Source organism: Saimiri boliviensis, chromosome 2 (genome assembly GCF_048565385.1).
Source record: "Saimiri boliviensis isolate mSaiBol1 chromosome 2, mSaiBol1.pri, whole genome shotgun sequence".
NCBI classification, from domain to species: domain Eukaryota; kingdom Metazoa; phylum Chordata; class Mammalia; order Primates; family Cebidae; genus Saimiri; species Saimiri boliviensis.
Genome location: NC_133450.1, coordinates 62,819,580 through 62,840,851, shown reverse-complemented (window position 1 = coordinate 62,840,851; position 21,272 = coordinate 62,819,580). Strand labels below are relative to the sequence as shown.

The 21,272-nt window shown below is 50.7% G+C and overlaps 1 protein-coding gene across 1 annotated transcript in view; it reads right to left on the bottom strand.

The window, feature by feature from the left end:
- Positions 1–21,272, bottom strand: part of ITPK1 (inositol-tetrakisphosphate 1-kinase) — a 179,689-nt gene that overhangs the window by 117,038 nt on the left and 41,379 nt on the right. Inside the window, exon 2 of the mRNA XM_074393450.1 lies at positions 20,348–20,372. Within this exon, the coding sequence (XP_074249551.1) occupies positions 20,348–20,372 (25 nt within the window). The remainder of the gene's footprint in view (positions 1–20,347; positions 20,373–21,272) is intronic.

Genomic DNA, 21,272 nt, shown 5'->3' with positions numbered 1-21,272 from the left:
ACAACGGATGATCTTGTCTCCTGCCAATACCACCTCTCTGGCTTGGAGGTTAGACTTAATGCACAGGAGGGAACCCTGTATTTCCATGCCCAGAAACAGATCCTGTATTCCCAAAGACAAGCTGAAACTACTGGGACAAAAATACACACACACACACACACACACACACACACACACACACACACACACACACACACAGAGAGAGAGAGAGAGAGAGAGAGAGAGAGAGAACAAAAAATAACCTTCAATCTGTAAATGCGCACTGTCTATTCTAACTAGACACTGGGCCAGGGCTGGGGGTGCAGAACACATACCCCTTAATTACAGAGAGGCTCCAGTCCAGTGAAGAGCAAGAAAGATGCCGCTGGGCTACTGGCTTCTCAGCAGGCGGCCCATCCTTGGAGCCTGTATCACTCCCGGCAAGGGGAGCTTCAGGAGGAGAGGCATGTATGTCCTGATATGCACGGTGGCTTGAGAACCAATGTTCTAGAGAATCTAAGGGCATATATTAAAGAAAACAGCACTCTCTCTGCCTCTCATGGCTTTTTTTCCCCTTTTATTTATTTTACAAGCCTTTTGTAGAAAGCAAGCACATGTTGGGCCGGGCGCGGTGGCTCAAGCCTGTAATCCCAGCACTTTGGGAGGCCGAGGCGGGTGGATCACGAGGTCAAGAGATCGAGACCATCCCGGTCAACATAGTGAAACCTCGTCTCTACTAAAAATACAAAAAAAATTAGCTGGGCATGGTGGCACGTGCTTGTAATCCCAGCTACTCAGGAGGCTGAGGCAGGAGAATTGCCTGAACCCAGGAGGCGGAGGTTGCGGTGAGCCGAGATCGCGCCATTGCACTCCAGCCTGGGTAACAAGAGCGAAACTCCGTCTCAAAAAAAAAAAGCAAGCACGTGTTGTAAATGAACAACTTGAATATTCACAAACTGGCACCCAAGAAGAAGGCTGAGGAGAGGACACTTGCAGGACATCAGCCCGGCACCCTGTCCCCAAAGGTGATCGCTAGCCTGCCTCCTGTCTCCAGAGAGTAGCTTGTGCTGGTCAAGATTTTCACATAAATTGAATCATAAATTAAATCTGCCTCTGCGTCTGGCATCTTTGGCCGAGTTTCATGCCTACGGGGACTGATCCATGGTTCATTCTCATCTCTGTATTTAATACAACTCCATGACCAGATGATAACACGGTTCACGTACCCATTCTATAGCCAGTGGGCATGCATGCTCTCTCCTCTTTGGAGAGGGGAACAACACTGCTGCTGGGAACATTCATTCTACATGTGTCTTTTGGTGGACACAGCCCTCCTTTCTCTTGGGAATGTGCCAGGGAGGATTTGCAGGGCCAAAGGGTCAGCATATCCTCAGCTTTAACCAAGTCATGTTTCCAGATCCACTAACCCTCAGCCCCCTACTCTGCTTTATCTTTCTCCCTGTCCCTCTCCCCCACCTCACTCACTACCCACACTTATTTCCGTTTTCAGTCTCTGAGCACTCAATGAAGGCAGGGATTTGGGGTTTGTTCACTGGGACTCCCCTGAGCCTCGGCACTGCCTAGGCCCGAGCAGATCCTCAAGGGCATACACAGGCACCTGAACTTTTGCATTCACCTGTCCATGAGCTTGGGACTCCTCTCAGCTGTCTCCTCCCATTTCTCCCTCCCACAGCGCCTTCCCAAAGTCCGAGGCCCCTATCCTCATCCAGTCTGAGCCCCCACCGCCAGTCAGGCCTCAGGTAGAAACTAAAGGTCCCCAGCAGTCCTTGCCATTCCCCAGGACAGAGAGTACAGGCTCTTGGGAGAAGTTCAGCCTCAAGTTTCAGCCCTGTAAAGCCGGCCGACTGGAGTGGCAATGACTCCAGACCTTACTGCCTGCTGGCTGGGGTCTGAGCACCCAGCAGACAGAAAGAGCAGCTGGGACACTCAGTGAGCTCACAGCTAGGGAGACATATCAGGCAGCCTGATGAGGCTGGGACAGGTGAGGTGTTTAGGTCACAGGAGAGCTCCAGTGAAGCTGAACCCCACCCGATCTGGGGAAAGGAGGGAGGGCTTCACAGAGGAAGTGTGTCAAGAGTTGCCTCTTCCAAGATGCCCAGAGTTCCCCAAATAGAGAAGGCTGGGGTCATGGTGTGAGTAGGGACTAGCGTATGCAAAGCAGGAGAGTGGCCTGGGCGCAGCAGGGTTGAGGGGCAAAGCCCACTCCTGGCCAAGCATAGGGAACTGTGGGGCAAGGAGTCAGAAAGACCATAGGGGATAATAGTGGCAGAAACCGAGAACCACCAGGCCAAGGCCTCTGGGGTCACCCAAGGGCATGTGGCATGTGCGGGCTTCCACAGCTTACCCATGCTGAGAAGGTGCCTGCAACCTTGGTGAACTGCAGACCGACTCCGCAGGTCTGGGGACTCAGGACTCTGCATTTCTCATGGGTACCCCACCAGTGCAGTTGTCACTCATTCCCAGACCACACTGGGAGCAGCAAGGGCTTAGTTAGGGAAGCAGAATTAGGAGACCTCAGCAGTGTACCCCCAAGGAAGAGGGACCAAGAGGGGTGCAGAGATGTGGAAGAGGAACCGGAGCCTTAAGCAGCTCAGCCCACTCAAGGCCGGCTCTCGGTGCAGCAGCCACAGCTCTACTTCACACAGCCAGCCCATTCCAGAACCTTCTACACCACCTCGGAGCAGCACCCCTCCTCCAGAGCCTCAGACCGTGGCATTGCCATGGCAACAGCCCACAAACAGGGGGAGCCCAGGCTTCAGTGCCATAAACAACTCTGACAGATTCAACAAATAAAGATGTACTACAGCAATTTGTGGGGAATTTATGAGAAATTAAAAATTCAACTTGGACAATAAACAACCCATTTCAGAATTTGCCCCACTTAAAGTTAAATAAACCGCATGTGAGCATTTTTCAAGCATGATGTTTCAAGACTAAAAACAGGCCCTACTGGGAATGCTTCCTGAGCCTCCAAAACTGGGTGCTGCGGGGAGAGCACATCTCGTATCTGCTCACAACACAGAGCACTTCCACAGCTTAGAAAGCGCCCAGCTCACCCTCTGGGTGCTCCCAAACACCACCTAGGAGACTGCAGGCCAAGGATGAGTAACACTGTCAGGATTATGAGCCTCACAGGTGACTTGCTCAGAGCACAGGGACTGCCCAAGGTCACAAGGCTGGTCAAAGTCAGAGGCAGCCATCACCCAGACTCCAAATACACCATGCATATACAGGCAGCCACGTGTGCATTTGCTACACACAGAAACACTGCACCCAGGTGATGTCCGACATGGAAAGCTGACCGGGTTATCTGGAAATCTGTCCCGCTGAAATAGCACCCAAAGAGCTTGCTTCAAGCAGATCGACAAATTCTCACACACGCACCCTCACGCACACATTCACTCACACTTGCTCACTCACACTCACTCGCTGCTCAGGAGGCGGGAGGCCTCAGGTCCCGGCTTCTGCAGTATGAACAGGGCAACCTCACCAGGCTGACTTCAAGATGAAAGGCTAAGAAAGCAGAAAGATGTGCAAGTACACCTGAAAGATTTTCTGGCCCTGTTTTCTGAAGAAATCAGGGATTTGCAGAAGGTGAGAGTGAAATAGGACCCACAAGATCCTCTCAGCTGTCAGAGAAAGGAGCAGGGCCCAGCCAAGGCTGTGCAGGGATGAGAAGGAGAGGCAGGGATGAGGGGCAGGTCCAGCGAGGAACCCAGTCTCCTGTGGCTCTGGTCTGGGGCGGCAGCACAGGCAGCCGTGGCTTCATGCTCTCTGCGGACCTGAGTTCAAAGACCCTCGGTGATTGGCGCTTGGAGCTCTGTGATTCTAGAAATGTCACAGAAGCAAGTGACAGATCTGAGCCTCAGTTTCCTCATCTATAAAATGGGGAGAACAATAAATACATCCCATCTCACAGAGCTATTCTGAGAACTAGGAAGATAAAAGTGAAAATGTTCAAGACAGAGGGGGACAGAGGCTCCACAATGACAAGAATTTGGGTTCAAGGTCAGGCAGCCAGGGTTCACTGGAGCAGTAACCCACACCAAAAATTCCACTCCCAATCTGGATTGGCTCCATACCACTAGGGAACCACTGGAGGGGTCACCCCAAAAGACAACCTAACATGCAAGTTCGTGTCTGATACTCTTCAAAAATGAACTTTCCGGACTGCAATTCCCCAAATGACTCCTAAGCCTCTACCACTCGCTGCAGATTACTCAATGTAGATCTGGGGCCAGGCTGTGTGACAAGTACTTTAACACTCTATCTCAATTACCCTTCTTAACCTTAGAGGTTGGTGTTATGGCAACCCCTGTTTCCAAGCAAGGAGGCTGAAGCACCCGCAGTGCTGGGAAGAAGCAGGACCAGAGGCCACCCAGGGACCACCCACCTCCTCAGGAGCCCACCACTCCTTGCCCCTTTCCCTGGGTGAGAAGCATTCATAGTGGGGAATGTCCACGGGCCACAGCCCCAAGCCCCATAGGCAGAGAGAGGGGGTCTGGGGCATGAGAGAAAGGAGGGAAGGGAGGGCACAGGAGAGAAAAACGGGTGCTGTATGTATGCCTGGTGCACAGGTAAAAACACAGCATTCAAATCTGGAAGCATGAACTCCCACAAGACCTTCCCTTTCTCTAATTCCCTAAAATGTATGAGTTTGTTTATTTCACCAAGAAGTATATATTCCTCTTACAGACTTCAAAAACAAAATATATAACTTACTTCTGTAACCCAAAGAAATAATCACAGGCTTGTCCCAACAATATCAAAACTGGATGCTTATCACTATACTATTTATAAAGGGGACAGACCAGAACCATGGCCAGCATCAACCAAGGGAATCAAAGAACTTCAGTTACAATCAGATAATATTATGCAGTCATTTAAAAACAAGCCTAAGTAGACATTTAACAAAGGGGGAAGCACTAGAAGAATGCTAAGTGTATTTGTGGAGACAGATTACAACAGAACCACAACTGTTTAAAACTACAAGGCTGGGCACGGTGGCTCATACCTATAATCCCAGCACTTTTAGAGGCTGAGGCAGGCAGATCACTTGAGGTCAGGAGTTCAAGACCACCCTGGCCAACATGGTGAAACCCCATCTTTACTAAAAATATAAAAATTAGCCAGGCATGGTGATGCACGCCTGTAATCCCAGCTACTCAGGAGTCTGAGACAGGGAAATTGCTTGAATCCAGGAGGCCGAGGTTGCAGTGGGCCAAAATCATGACATTCCACTCCAGCCTGGGTGCCAGAGCAAGACTTCGTCTGGGCATGGTGTTGCACACAGTGCACACTTGTGGTCCCAGCTACTCTGAAGGCTGAGGTGGGAGGATTATTCGAGCCCAGAAGTTCAAAGCTGCAGCGAGCTATGATCGTATCACTGCACTTCAGCCTGAGTGACAGACTGAAACCTCATCTCTAAAAAAAATTTTTAATTATAAAAAAACATTTTTTAATGCATCAATATGTGTGTCATTTTTATGTTCAAAGGACAGGAATAAAGTCACATTTTATTCACATTTTAGTATGCTGGTTATCCTTGGGCTAGTGGGAAACACATTTTGCTCCCACAAGCTACACAGGAGGCTCTCCAGACCTTCCAGAAAGGCACTTTCAAACCCACTTCTGGAGGGACAGAAAATCATGCAGGATGGAGGACAGGCACTAGCGGGAGGCCCTGAGCCCGCAGTAGTTCTATGCTACTGGAAGTTGTAAAACAGGTCAATGGCTGCTCAGTGTGAGGGGCTGCCTGGTTCATGGTCAAGGCCAGAGCCTGGCCTATCATACACCAAGGCATTTCCTCTTCTCCCCAGGAAGATACACTGGGTGGGCAGGGGTCCTTGTCCCTGCTGGACAAAGGAAGGCACTGAGGACTGAGACGGCAAAATAACTGAGGACCCTGAACGATCTGGCGGAATAGGCAGTCAGCAGACAAGTTCATCAAGTCCTGCCCTTGCCAGGCCCCAAAGCCCTGGCTCAAGGCAGGGCCGGGCCTCCCATTTATGAAGTTCAGTAAACATGTACCCCACCCCACCCCCATCTCTCATCTCTCTCCCACGCCAGACCCTCCTCCAGGCCCCACTGCTTGGCCATTAGCTCAGTCCCAAAGGCATCCTTGCCCATCCCGGCTACTGACGATCCTGTCAAAACACTGTAAATAACTTATTTCTACTTGGCAGAGTCTGCAGCAAAAATACTGCCAGGGCAGGGATGGGAGTGAGCCAAGGCCTGCTTCCAAGCCAAGAAATCCATGCCCTCCTGCCCAGGGATACCTGGTCCCCCACCCACTTGAGATGGCAGAGACACACAGCACAGGCCAAACTCCTGCCCAGTGAGACAGGGGCATGAGCATCACAAGACCCCTCGAGTCATCTCAGGAGCAAGAAAACCAGCAAGCCCCACAGCCCACACAGCACCCTGAGCCCTTTCCCTGACCTCAGGCTACCCATGCTTCCCCAGGGAGGGCCTGGGTTTTATAAGGCCTTCTCACCTGCCCTTGCCTCATCTCAATCATCAGTCTGGTGACCATCTGGTAGACGGGGCCTGGGAGAGTTTGTGCCACTGCCCGGGGCTGTATAGCTATAGAGGAGTGGAGCTAGAACTAGAGAGGGGTTGCTGGACTCTCACCAGGCAGGTAGCCTTCAGGGCAGAAGAGGCACTGGCTTTGCCATCACAGACCTGGAATCCAACTCCAGCTCCATGGCTCACATGCTAGGCAGTGACAAGCCCACCAGCATGAGCCTCAGTCCTCTCACCTGGCAAGTGGGGCACTAACCCTGGCACCCAGTAAGCGAGGCACAAACAGGAGTTCTCACTGCTGCCGCCTGGGCTGCTCATAGAAGCCCAGCCCAGACACCAAACGCACTTTGGAATTTTTACGTGGGCATTTCAGAGCTCTGAAGCAATCCTACTACGTGTTTACTGCCTAGACACCAGAGCTGGCGACCTTAAAAAAAAAAAAAAATTGAAACTTTTATAGAGATGGGGGTCTTACTATGTTGCCCAGCTGGTCTTGAACTCCTAGCTTCAAGCAATTCTCCTGCCTTGGCCTCCCAAAGCGTTGGGATTACAGGCACGAGCCATCACGCCTGGCTGCTCGTAGCCTTACTACAGAGAATCCGGGAGCTCTAAATGTTCCCCAAGGATACCTGATCAAAGCCCCCTCTCAGGCCTCTGTACCCCATTCCCATCAGAACCCTGGGAGCTTCCCCAAGCGGCTCTGTGGAAGTGCTGAGTGAACCCCACACCACCGCCAAGTTTCTGGGACACAGCTGCAGGGCCGGGCACCAGCAAGCTGGGATCTCCTTATAGGGTATACTCTAAGGCCAGTGCATAAAGCTCAAGAAGAGAAAGACTCGGATTGACAGTCAAGCTGGAAAACAGGCCTGTGGAAGAACTAGACATCAGAGCAACCATGTCTCTGAAACAGCTATCTCTGCCCACCACTTGTGCAGAACATCAGAGAACTCAAGGCAAAGACAGCAGCCACTGTGCTTCTCAGGGGAGTTCTTGAGCTGGGGGTAGATCAATGGGAAGGAGAAAGACAGAGCCAAGTTACAACTCTGGATTTGCACAGCTTTTGGAAAAGCCATGACGGGTGTGCAGGGAATCCCTGGGACCTCCCCTGCCAATGAGCTAGCACGGGAGGGAGGTCATGGGGCTTGGTTAGGGAGTTGGCAGTCCCCGGGGTGATGCCTTCACCCCATCATGGCTAGACCTGGGGAGATCCAGAAAGAAGGAAAACATAAATCAGTCCATGTCCCCAAATGCACCCTAGCCATAGCCAATTCTGCTCCAACCAAAGAGGGTGAGCTGGGGCCTCACTCACCCATGGCTGGAGAATCATCCCTGGTCAGCCCTGCTTTACCCAAACCAAACAGACATAACTTAGGCTACCGGCATTTCTGCCTTTTTTACTCATGATAATAGATCAAACAGAAGAGATTCTTTCATTTTGGCTCATCTACCCATCGCATCATTTAAGTACACAACACCTCATGCACACTCACATTTTCCATGGGCCACTGATGATAGTGATGGTGGTGGAGGTGGCATCAGTAAATAATCACCAACAGCTGCTTCTGAGGACAAACTAGGTACAAGTTCTGTGCTGTTCCTTATCTGCATGACCTCACTCCTGGAACTCTGTGAGACTGGGTCCATTATTATTTCCATTTTACAGATGAGAAAACTGAGGCTTAGAGGGGGCAAGTAACCTGTCCAATACTAAGTCCAGGGCCCAAGTGTGCTGGACACAGCTGGCTAGCTGCAGCCCAACCTATCCCCCATTTTCCCCTTCTTCTTTGGCAACAAAATCCCGAGTTTGTTCAAGGTGACAGCGTGCCCCACGAAAAGACCACCCTCAGCCTGCTGGCTGCCAGGTGTGACCAAGGAAACATACACAGCAGTGAGACATGGGGCTTCTAAGTAGGCCACCTGCTGAGACTCAGACTTGAGGTGGGATGCCCTATTCCCTTCCCACCTTCCTGTTGCCTGCAATGGAAATTCACACCACGGCCGAAGCCCCAGCAGCCGTCCTTAGCAAGGAACTTGTCTCAAGGTTCGAGGCTGGAATAGCACAACAGAGAAAGGGGGTCCATACTCCCAGAGGCAGGAAATCAGACTCAGGCGGCTGGGCCATCAGCTGGCAGGGCCTCCCCCAACCCCTAAATGGCCGACCCAGGAATTAAGAACAAGGGTTAGTCCTAATCTTTCCATGGCACACACAGAAACACTACAGATGAACTAACAGAAAGGTGAGACCAACCTCAAAAGAATCAGGTGGGGAGCGAGGGCCTCCGCGAAGCACTGCCATGTGCTGACACACAATGGCTAGGGGAAGGGCGCACAGGGATTCATTAGACCATGAGCTCTACTCTGGTATACTGTGTGGCTTTTTCCATAATAGAAACTTTTTAAAATAATAAATAAGCCTCTAGAACCCAACTGCCTGGGTTCCTATCCCAGCTCTTCCACTTCCTAAGCATGCAACTTTGGGCAAGCTACTTCATCTTTCTTTGTATTAGTTTCCTTGTTTGTAATAGGTGATGACAATAGTAAATGCCTAACAAGAAATTATAAGGAAAACACAAATAAATATATGTAAATACGACCAAGGCTGGGAAAAAGTATGTGCTCAATCAAGGTTGGCCTTTTCTATCACAAGGAAGTTTAGCGGACTGGTGGCCACATCTCTATCCTTACAGAAGTACTGGCTGCAGTCTGATGCTGCCTTGTAAATCCCTGGGTCCCCCAACCTTCCACTTCCTGCATGGAGCCAGGCATGGGAGATACCATGGTATACAACCAAATCATTGGCCTGAGGTATGTCCTTGTATGCACTGCCATGGGAGTGCAAAGAGATGCAAACAGGCTACAAGCCATTTGGCACCACCACACTGTAAGATCCCAATGCCCTCAACTCCGTCAAGTCACTTCTAGACCACAACCCAATGAAACAGCCTGAGATGTGCCTTAGATCGCCAAAGATTTAGGCCCGGAGACACCCATGGCAGCACTGTTAGTAACAGCAAACCAAAAATAACCTAGAACTTGAGACTCTCGAACAGAGAAATGGTTCTAGATGCTGGGACATAGGGATGGTGGGAAGCTGGTGCAGTCACTCTAACAGCAATTTCCAAGGAGTTTAAATGGCACAGGCAATTGCTCAGCCATTCGCCCCAATGCAAGCAGCAAAACTATGGACACAGAAAAGCCCAACCTGAATGCACATCATATAGAACCAAGATCGTATTTTATGTAAAAATTTCTTCAATGATTATCTCTGGGTTTTCATTTTTAAGCCTATCTCGACTTCCCAAGATTTCCACAATGAGTACATATTATTTAATGAACAAAAGAATAATCTAGAGTTATTTTTAGCAAACACAGACCCTCAAGGCCTGCCACATCCTGTAAAGAGCAATAGCTTAGTCCTTAATTCACTCATCCAGTAAACACAGCACACATCAGGGCCAGACCATGTGCTCCTCAGAGACTGGCGAGTCCTAGCCTCAGGAGGACACACCAAAAGGCAGCTCCAGCTCGGTGAGTGTGTGTGTGTGGAGAGGGGCAGCGGCGTCTGCTGGGAAAGCAGGGAAGGTGTCACTGCCAAGGTGATATTTAGCAGCTCTAGAAGCACAAATCAAAATATGAAAGCAGGAAAGGGGCTGATGAGGGAGATGCCAGCTCCTTACTCAACCCAAAGACTCAGGGACGCTTCCTGGTCTTCGAAACTAACCTGAAAGCAATGCATCTCCATTCCTGGCTTTGACTATGATGGTGCTGCGCCCAGCTGGGCATGGAGCATGGTCCAGGGCCCCCAGGTCAAGACACCTCCTCCTCAGAGTCTCAGCCCTCCACCAGGCCAAACGGGCAACAACTGCTGAAGAGTCCAGTGTTTGTGTCCGAGTCTCTCCATCTACGCCCAGACTCCCTGGGATCACACTCTGAGTAGCAATGCTATGGACACCTTCACCCCAGAATGCCAGAACAGTTGGCTACTTTGAGAGCCAAATCTTGCTTCTGGCCCTTTCTATCCCCCGTTCCATCCCTTCCTATTTCCCCCGTGTTCTTCATTCCATCTCTTTTCTTTGCTTTTATGTAAAATGCTCACCTGGCACGCTCCACTGAGGCCACTGAATTCTTGACGTTTGACAGCCAAGCAAGGGTGGGAGGTACCAGGGAAATCCAGTCTCAACCCTGCAAGGTGTGGTGAGGAGGGCCTGGGTTCTGGAAGCCTGCCTGCAAGAAGAAGTCCAGGCACTCTGGAGCACAGGGAGCCCCAGCTGCCCTGGCAGAGCTCTGTTGTCTTGACACAGGATGCAGGATTTTTTTTTTTTTAAGGACTTGCTCAAGTTGACTGAGTGCATCAAAGGCTGGGGAAAGAACCACCCTAGAACTGAGAGCCACGGCCTCTGGAAGCCACGCAGGACTGTAACACGGTGACACCTCCTATTTCTAACAGCAAACCTAGAAAGCTCAGGAACCAAAGTAAAACTGATAGAAATGAAATTACTCAGAGTACATGGATGGTACTCAAAGCAACTCACGAGCATTTTCCCACGGCTGTCTTCCAAAATGTGATTTTTTTTTTTAATGGCCACATTTGAGAACTGCTATGAGAAGACCTTGATTTATATAACTGTTCCCCCGACCTCATGTATCACTGTTATAGAAAACACTATGGTGATCATGCTTTCACGTAAGTTTGTATAACTATTTGTTATCCATATATCCTAAGTAAACGTAGTTAAGAATGAAAATAATTTTTGATGTTTACAGAAAAAAAGAAAAATACCTGCATTTCAAATTTAAAAAAAAATGTAAAATCTCTCTTTTAAAAAAGGAATTAGTAAGCTGGACTCCACAACAGTAGAAACCCAAAAGTGACCTAGAGGGGAGGCAAAAATAAAAAATAAAAAATAAAAACCCACAGTCTCCACACTGAAACAATGTATCTTTCTCAGCAGCCCATCTTCATCTGTAGCTGTATTTTCACCACTCATATGCCACCACCTTCATAACAAAAGACGAGTAAAAATCAATTAGTATTCCTTCAGCATCTCTTAGGTGTCTTCAATCCTGTGTGCTGTCATCCCTTTAAAGGGGAAGAAAAAGATCCACAGCCAGAAAACAGACTCAGAAACTCACCCCTGGGTCTCTGGACCCCACAGGAAGGTGAGGCACAGCCGAGAGCAATCTGTGTCTATTACCAGCCTCAAATGACCACATGGAAACACTGCCTGCAGAGCCAACTTCCCAAGCCCATGGCGGTCCTCCTGGGAGGTGCTGGGGTCTGGGGAGAGGTCAGAGTCAGGCTCATGTAACCTTCAGAAAGTCACTGCCCGGGATAGTGGTAGACTGCATGTTTGCCATGGGCTCTCCCAGCTGTAAGGACCTCAGACCCCCCAGTAAAGGCCACAGAGATCTCTATTCCCAAAGCCCTTTACACTTGACTCCAGAGCACACAGCAGAGAAAACCAACGGAAGGAAGAATGTTCAGAGGTGTCCACCCCTACGTGTGCCCAAGTGATCTGGAAATAAAATCCGTCAGGAGCACCAGGGCCAGTCAGCTGGGGTACGCTGGAAAGTATGGGTGGCAGAGGGAACCCCACCTGTGGATTGATCGTCTGACACCTTGTTCTGCATACCTTTAAAAAAAAATGTCGGTATCATGTGAAAATACAACCTAAATAAAAATTACATTTTTAATGCTGAGATGGAGAATTTAGCACCTATAATCCTTCCGGAGATGCATACTACACAACCACATGAGTCCCCTCTGGCTCTGAATTCAGACAGCAGCTACTGACACAGGCCTCTGCTGCCTGCACTCAGCACACCTACCGGAAAGTGCCGGTGCTGGCGTGGGTTTTCCCTCTCTGGTGGATGCTCCTTCTGTACCCCCATGCCCTGGCACTCTGGCCAGAACCAAGGGAGAAGTCTGGGGACTGACCCTCCCCTTCTCACCCCCCACATCTACCCAGGAACCATGCTCTGCCCTCTGTCTCTTGCTGCCTTCTGTCACTGTGGGAGCCCCAGAAGAGCACATCACCCCTGACTAGGCTGCAGCCCTAGCCCCTCTCAGAAGTTCCTGCTCTCTGCCTACCAGTGCAGCCCTGCCTAATCACCCTCCATGCACCCACCCTGAGGCTCTTCCCCCACAGCCTCCAGTTGGAGCACCCAGCTTTCCCCTGCAGAAGCCCTTTCATGCCCCTGACACAGCACACCATGAACAACTCACCTGGCGCTGCTACTGTCTCCAGCCTGCTCTCTCACTAGCCTCCTCAGGCCTGGGGCTGCAGCCTTTCCAAACCATTGGCAGCCACAGGACCCCTTCCCCAGCTGCTGTCTATGTGTGGTCCCTGGCTGTGCTCCCTGTCTGTAAGGCCATTCTAACACCTCACCTCCCCACCAGCCCCTATGCCCGGTTTATCCCATAGCACGAGGAATAGCCTCCATCCTGTGCTGGCCCACTCCTCCCTTACACGCCCAGCCCTGCGTCCTCACTGCTCCCCCAAAGCTCAGACAGGCCTGCCCTGCCCCTGGGCTTGCCCAGGAGCTCTGATGGGCATCCCTATGGTTCCTTTGCCTCAAGAGGCCCAGCATCCAGTTGTGCCTCAGCCTCAGGCGCAGGGAACCTTCCCCTGGGGTCTTAGTGTCTCTTTCTCAGACTTGCCTTTTCTTGGTGGTTTGATGGTCACCCACCTAACCTCCTTCATGGAAAGTCTGGTGCAGTCTGATGGTAAAAACACATACAACAAAGGTCAGCAGAATGCCAGCCAGCACCAGCTCTGGAGAAAACAACCAAAGAAAGGCCAATGCCCACCGTTCACTATTTTGCAAGCTAGGGGAACTTACTTACTTCCTTGCCTGCTTGGGAAACAGCCGCAGCACAGAGATTGGGTTTCGTAATGTCTGAATTCTCAAGGAATTTGGATGGAGGACAGCGAATCTATAACCGGCTACTGTACTTCTCATGCTTACAGCTTGCTCATTTGCATTTTAAAGTAAAACCCCAAGCCCTCTCATGCCAACAGTCACCTCCTTCTCCCCTGATATTTTATAATAACTGGGGAAAGGCAGCCCCAAGAACAGGCTGGGGCAGGTTGAGGCTGCACAACATACTTTCCTGAGGACGCCGAGGCTGGGGTGCTCAGTCACAAGCAGGGCTTTCTTTCAGGGTCTTCCTCCACCAAATTCAGGGCTACTCCAGAAGAGGCAGTGAGCCCCTGGATGGGGAGACCTTTCCTCCTGAGCCTTCTCCACAAATTGGACCAGAGTTGAAAATGCCCTGAGGTGACAGCACCTAGCAAGGCTGATGCAGGCCTTCTGCCTAGCCCACAGGAGAGCCCCAGATCCACGCCCTAGACCACAAACGACTCAAGGGATATTTTCTCCAACCCGGGCTCACTGGGTGCAGGGGCAGTAATCACAGTGCTGTGCTTGGCGCTTGGTCATTTTAGCAACTAGGTGTTTTAGAAGGCAGCAGAAGGACCTGGGGAGCGGGATGAGCCCTGTCAAGCCTTACCTCTCAGATAGGATCTGTTGGGTAGATGGGCTCATGGCTGCTAAACAGGGTGTGGGCCCTCTGTGTCCACCCGGTGTCCCGACCTACCTTGGCCACTGTCTGCAGACATCACAGAGAGTTGAAGGGGCCTGGCTTGGGCCTGTGCAAGCCCCGAGCACCTGGGGTCTATCCATAGCAGGTATCTGGGAAGCTGTAGCATGCTACTGAGCCCCACCTGCATGGCCTGGCTATAAGGGCCTCAGTACAGCACTCAGTGAGATCAACAACACTGAAATGATGGAGTCAGGGTGGCGTCTAGCATTCCCGTTACCACACTACAGAGCCAGAAGCTGAGGAAACAGGCATTTGCCACCATCACTGTCATGATAAGTGGCCTCTCAGGACAGCAGGTGGAGGGCATCTGGTCCCACAACCCTTACTACACTCTCCCTTTGTCCTGCAGCCAACCCCCTGTCTAAACACAAAGTAGGACAGCCTCTCCTTCTAAGCTGCCTGAGTCCTGGCTCCCCTGCGACTTCCTGCCCTGCCTGAGCAGCCCTGAGCAGAGGGTGCTGTGTCTTTCCTGATCATCATCACAGGGCCTAACAGACAAGTCCGCTGCCAAGCAAGTCTCAGTGAACGGGTCTGGGTCTTAGGGGATGCACAGGCCCCAAAATCAGCTCCGTCCAGCCCAGTCCCATCAGAGCCTCTGGACGGCCTAAGAGTCAGGCCTAGTGCTGTCCCTCTCCGAGGAGGTACTTGCCTTAGGGCCTGATTCTGAGAAGTAAACAGGGTAAAGTTCTGAAGCAGTGGCCTTCAAACCAACCCCCTCCCTCAAAATAAATGTTTAAAACTACATATCTATTTACACATTTTTAAGTTGATATGAAAAATTTCTCATCGTAATTCTAAATACTTGTAGAGGATGTAATTTCCAACATATTGTAAATATTAACATTTTTAAAATAAAACTGTTACTGTTTCTCTTTTAAATGGATCCCATGGTTTCTAAATACCCTGGCAATTTGAGATTCACCATCATCCATTTGTAAATTACATAATCAAGCTCTTCTTTAACTGTTGGAAATTTAACAGTGTTCCTTTTTCCTCTACAAACTCCGGTCTCCCTCAGAGATGTTTACACTATCACAGTGTATTTTATGCTTGAAAGCCTTATACTGATTATCCTATTATACTACAGGGCCAAAAAACACAAAAATACATGTTGAAATTTTTTTAAATGTCCTGTGATCTTAAAGCACTAAGTGTCAAAAGTTTTCTCCTGGACTGAATTATTCCTATAATTACCGTAAGTATACAATTGATCAATAAGACTGAAATATACTACAAAATTGTGTAAGAAATAAGCTTTAAAAAGAAACCTTATTAGTCCAGGCACAGTGGCTAATGCCTGTAATTCCAGCACTTTGGGAGGCCTAGGCAGATAAATCACCTGAGGTGAGGGGTTTGAGACCAGCCTGACCAACATGGTGAAACCCCTTCTCTACTAAAAATACAAAAATTAGCTGGGCGTGGTGGCGGGTGCCTATAATCTCAGCTACTCAGGAGGCTGAGGCAGAAGAACCCCTTGAATTTGGGAGGCAGAGGTGGCAGTGAGCCAAGATTATGCCACTGCACTCCAGCCTGGGCAACAAGAGCGAGACTCCATCTCAAAAAATAAAATAAAATTTTAAAAATAAATAAATCTTATTAAAAATACATCTATAAAATAAGATTCTTTTCAAAAATTATTTCATGTATCCTCAGATGAATATTGCCTATTTCTAGAATAAGACAGGGTTTATCAATTTCAATTCTATCTCCATTTTTCAATTTTTATAGATATGAGAGCAGAAACCACTTATTCAAATTAAAAAACTGGAATTTACCATAGCAAATTCTTTGAATTCCTTTCTAATTACATACCAAAAATTACAGTAATCTAGTAATCTGTTATCAAAAATCATTCTTTATTTTTATTTATTTATTTTTTTGAGATAGGGTCTCACTTTGTCACCCAGGCTGAAGTACAGTGACACAATCTCAGCTCACTGCAGCCTTGGCCTCCTGGGCTCAAGTGATTCTCCCACCTCAGCCCCCCAAGTAGCTGCGACCACCACACCTGACTAATTTTTTGTATTTGTGGTTGCGGGGGAACCCTCAGACAGGGTTTTGCCATGTTGCCCAGGTGGGTCTCAAACTCCTGAGCTCAAGCAATCCACCCACCTCAGCCACCCACAAAGCAAAAGTCATTCTTAATGTGCTATCAGCTGACAGCACCATCAGGTCCTCTTTGAATTTTCCTGCAACCAAGGAACTGGAAAGATCTCCCTGGTCCCAGGATGACAATGACTGGCCACTGTACTTGAGCAGTGGGAGGATTTTATGCCCTGAGGCCTCACACCTCGGTCAGGTCTGCCTGTAAATAAGAGTATGCAGCTCTCCTGCAGACAGCCAGTTTCCTGTGTGCCAGGCACAGTGTCAATTACTTTACCCAAATTAACTCAGTCGTCACAATGGTGCCAGGGGGCCAGCACCATGATTATCCCCATTTTACACGTGAGCAGAAAGACAGTCATTAAGTAACTGGCCCAAGGCCACACAGACGGGAACCTGAACCCGACGGCCCTGCGCCTCACCACCGTGCACACTCCTCTGCAAAAGGTAGGAGGAGGAACGAGGCGAACAGGCACAGGGGTAGAGGGGAGGAGGCCTCCCAAGCTCCTCAGCCTCAGGCACAGGCGCAAGAGGACGCTGAGATCTGAAATATCCACTTTCCTAAACATGCTCCTGCACCCACCTGGGGAAGGTGACACACAAATGCTTCCTTAAAGTAAACCCACAATGCCTGGTACACTGCAGTCCCCAGTACAAGTTAAACACTGGCACTGTTCCTATTGCCATTAAATAACAGGAAGAGACACAACTCCCATGACCAACCGACCTCCGGTCACCGGCGTTTTGCAGTCTTGAGTCCCGAAACTTGGCCCCAACATCCTTTTTTTAAGATAGCACCCAAAGTCCAGGTACTGACAGGCACGGAAGCTTTTAGTAAATGGAGAACCTAGTAACATGCAAAGGAGACCATTCGGCAGAAAACCACAGGCCACAGGCTTTTGAGACAAACAGACATCCACGCAAATCCCAACGCCACCACTGCCAGCTGAAATCCCCAAGAGAAGGCACAGCTTTCTGAGCCTCAGTTTCCCCACCTCTAAGGGGTACTTAACACCATACCATCCCTGGGTGGCTGTACAGAACAGGAAATGTCCCTCAGGGACCAGCCATAGGCAACACATGAGGATGGCTGGCAGCAAGGGGACACACGTCCTCTTCAGTCACCAGCACCTGAACCCAGAGGCTGGCAAACACCCCAAGCTCCTAGGACCCAGCAGCCTGGAGATCTGGTGCACAGAAAGAAGCCCAGCTGATTTTGAAGAGCCAGCCAAGTGGCCTGGCTTCCCATTTTTGCAGAGTCTTTCTCAACATCTTAAAATCTAAAAGTTCACCAAACACAGGGATGTCAGGAGGAGGTATCATGGTAGGCTTTATTTTTAGATGGTGGAGTGGAAAGTGTCCAGTTTGGCTTTGCTCTGGTCCCCAGCCACCACTTCCTCCCCCAAGTTGCCACTGAAATGAACCGCATACATGTCTAGAAAGATTTCGCAATGCTGCTTCTGCCCTGGACGTTCTGACACAATGGCTCCAGTCTCCTGTTCCTCCCACAGACCGAGCAGATTAAAGATTTTAGTCTAAATCTTCCCAGAAAGTCATACAAATGGAACTCGCCAACTCCTGCCCATCTCTCATCCTCTCCTCGAGCGGTCAGGTTGACACCCACTGTGTGAAAGTTTGAGGTCGCGTGTGAACAGGACCAGGCATGGGGGAAGGCTGTCTTACCCTCTTGGACAGTTTATTTGCTGGGGTGCGCCTGAACTCACTTCCTCTGAAAATGGCTCCCACAGCAGTTTCCCTATGGACCCCTCCAAGTGGCTCGGGGAACCACAGGGCAGCCTGGGGCCTTCCTGAGCACAGTGAGCCACAGCTGTCAGTCTCAGGCTTAATGTGGGTACAGCAGCATCTGTAAAGGATCTGTGGATTTCCAAGTGAACCATCATAAGAGGACTAAGGAGAAATAGAAGCCACAGCACCCTCGAGCAGCAAAGGTTAGAGACCATCTAACCCCATGATGAAATGTACACCACACTTCCTCTTTCCATGCCTGCACTCCCAGCAGGCATTACAGATCAACCCCTGTTCCCACCCATTCAGATTTAGGAACCTCCAGGTGGCCAAAACCCATCAATCAGAAATGGTCCCTGAACATACACCCCTAAGGCGTTCCTGAATTCCAATGTCCTCCACTTGATGATGGAGAAATTAAAGTCCACAGAAAAATTCAGTGCAGGTTGAACGTGGTGGCTCACGCCTGTAATCCCAGCATTTTGGGAGGCTGAGGTAGGTGGATCACCTGTGGTCAGGAGTTCAAGATCAGCCTGAGCAACATGGTAAAATCCGTCACTATAAAAAATGCAAAAACTAGCTGGGTGTGGTAGCACACACCTGTAATTCCAGCTATTCAGGAGGCACGAGAATCACTTCAGTCCAGGAGGCGGAGGTTGCAGTGAGCTGAGATAGCGCCACTGGACTCCAGTCTCCACTCCAGAGCAAGACTCCATCTCAAAAAAAAAAAAAGAAAAGAAAAAAGAAAAATCCAATGCAGATCATGCAATTTTGCAGAGTCAAGAAGAGCCTGTATGAAAATCTAGAGCTGCTGAGAGGCTTCCAGAAACTACGTCCTTACCCCAAAACAAACCTCAGCCTTCCAGTGACAGGTTCAACCCACAAACGACCAGGAAGGAGGCCAGGAGTATCCTGTACCAGCGCCACCCACCAGCCAGCCCCAGTCTGGTCCCAGGAGCAGGGGAAACCTAGGGCCTGCGATGCTGGACCTGCAGGAATGAGGATGCTGCTCTCCTATGGCCGCTGAGGGAAGGCCTGGAGCTGAATTCAACAAGGGTGGGCTGGAAGAGCTCCCCAGTGGGCTTTTTGGAAGCCCCTTAGATATTCTACCAGGGGCCAGCACCTCCTCCGCCCTGATCTAGTCCCCAGCTTGAATTCCCCTCTCTGCAGCTACAGGCAGATGAGGTCCGTAGGACAAGATGGGACGCCAGCCCAGCTGCACAGACCACAGAGTCACCCTCAATGGGGACAGCAAAGGCATCAGAAAACATGGCCAGGTCACCATGAGGTTTGCCAAGTACTCATTAGGCGCCAGGTACAGCATTTAGTGCAAATAACACAGCCTGCCCCTCACATAGAGTCTCAGAGTATTTTGACGTTTCCTTCCTCCCCCTCCATCCATCCTTCCCTCTTCCCTCCATCCATCCTTCCCTCTTCCCTCCATCCATCCTTCCCTCTTCCCTCCATCCATCCTTCCCTCTTCCCTCCATCCATCCTTCCTCCCCCTCCATCCATCCTTCCCTCTTCCCTCCATCCATCCTTCCCTCTTCCCTCCATCCCCATCCATCCTTCCTTCTCCATCTTTCTACCTTTTTCCCTCCCTCCAAGATCCTTCCTTCCCCCTCCATCCATTCTTCCTTCTTTTTCCACCCATCCTTGTTTCTCTAGTTAATGAGCACCTGACCCAAGTCCACCCAGGGGAGGCTACACAAAGCACAAAACAACTGGACATGTAGCTGGGTGCCCCCTGCCCCCTCACCCCTCACCCTTCCCCTGCAACACGACCACTGCTATGCGTACCTCCCTCAGGACTCCCAAACGAACCCTTGCCCCCAGTCAGCGCTTCCACTGACAAAGCCACAGCAACCCTCCAAACCCAAGAAGCCCCAATTGGAGTCTGTCCAGCCCAGGGCAGAAACCGCATCAAATCCACAGGGGAGCTAAAAACAAGCTGCATGTGATGAACAGAGAGAGCCACACCCAACACTGGAGGAGAGGAGGAAAGGAAAAGAGAAGAGGAGAGGAGGGGAGGAGGAGAGGAGGGGGGAAGGGGGGAAAGGGAAGATAGGAGGTGAGAGGATGAGAGGAAGAGAGGAGAGGAGGAGGGGAGGAGAAAGGGGGGAGGGGAGGGAGGAGGGGAGGAGAAAGGGGGGAGGAGAAGGGGGAGGGGAGGAGGGGAGGGGGGAGGAGGCACCCAGCTATAGGTGGGAGAAGGGGAGAGGGGAGGGGAGGAAGGAGGAGGGGAGAGGGAGGTGGGGAGGGGGAGGGGTGAGGAGGAGATGGGGAGAGGATGAAAGGTGGGTGCTAAGAGCCCCGCTACCCGAAGAACCACGAGGACAGAACCACGAGGACTCGGACTGTACTCACCTGCACAACTTCTATCCCTCGCTTCCTGTGGAGAAAAACAAAGAAAACAAGTGTTACTGCAGCCGGCTAGACACACCCTTCCCGAACGTTCCTGATAGCTGGCTGAGGGCAGGACCGAGCCAGCAGCTGCACCTTTCCTGCCACTGTCCCAGAATGGCCATGACTTCCACTCCCAGCCACTCCTCAAACCACCTTCCCTGCTGAGAGGGCCGGCTCCGCAGAGGGACTGGCTGGAGTCCTCTGGAGGTAACATGCCCGCCGCCTCCCTGCACTCCTGGGCCCAGCCTCTGTCAGCCAAGCTCCAGCCTGGGTCATCCCAAGACTCCTGCCACCAAATTCACCACACACCTGCCGTCCCTGCCGAGCTCAGCCCCCATGGCTCCCCGTGTCTTCCCCATCAAGTCTCACTCCAGGACCTTGCACAGCCAGCCACACCCCAACCCAACCACTGCCTCACATGGGAGGCCCACACAGTCCTGCCCGCTGCCTTCTCAGTGCCCCACTGATGCCTGCTCTGGCCTCGCCAATGGCCTCCAAGCTGCACTCACGTCCTCCACAACCCTCTACACACACGCAGTCCCACCAGCCATCCAGGCACGTACCCTGACTCTCGCCACTCAATTTAGGAGCCTTATGGCCTGGATCGGGGTTTGCCCAGAATGCACAAAGGTTTTCTGCTGACTTCCACCCTTCTCTTCCCCACCCCACATTTGTATTTTTTTTTTCTTTTTTTAGAGGTGGGACTCTTGCTCTGTCATCCAGCTGGAGTGGGCTCACTGCAACCCCTGCCACCTCCCAGGTTCAAGCAATCCTCCCACCTCAGCCTCCCAAGTAGCTGAGACTATAGGCACCTGCCACCACGCCTGGCTAATTTTTGTATTTTTAGTAGAGATGGGGTTTCACCACGTTGAACAGGCTGGCCTCA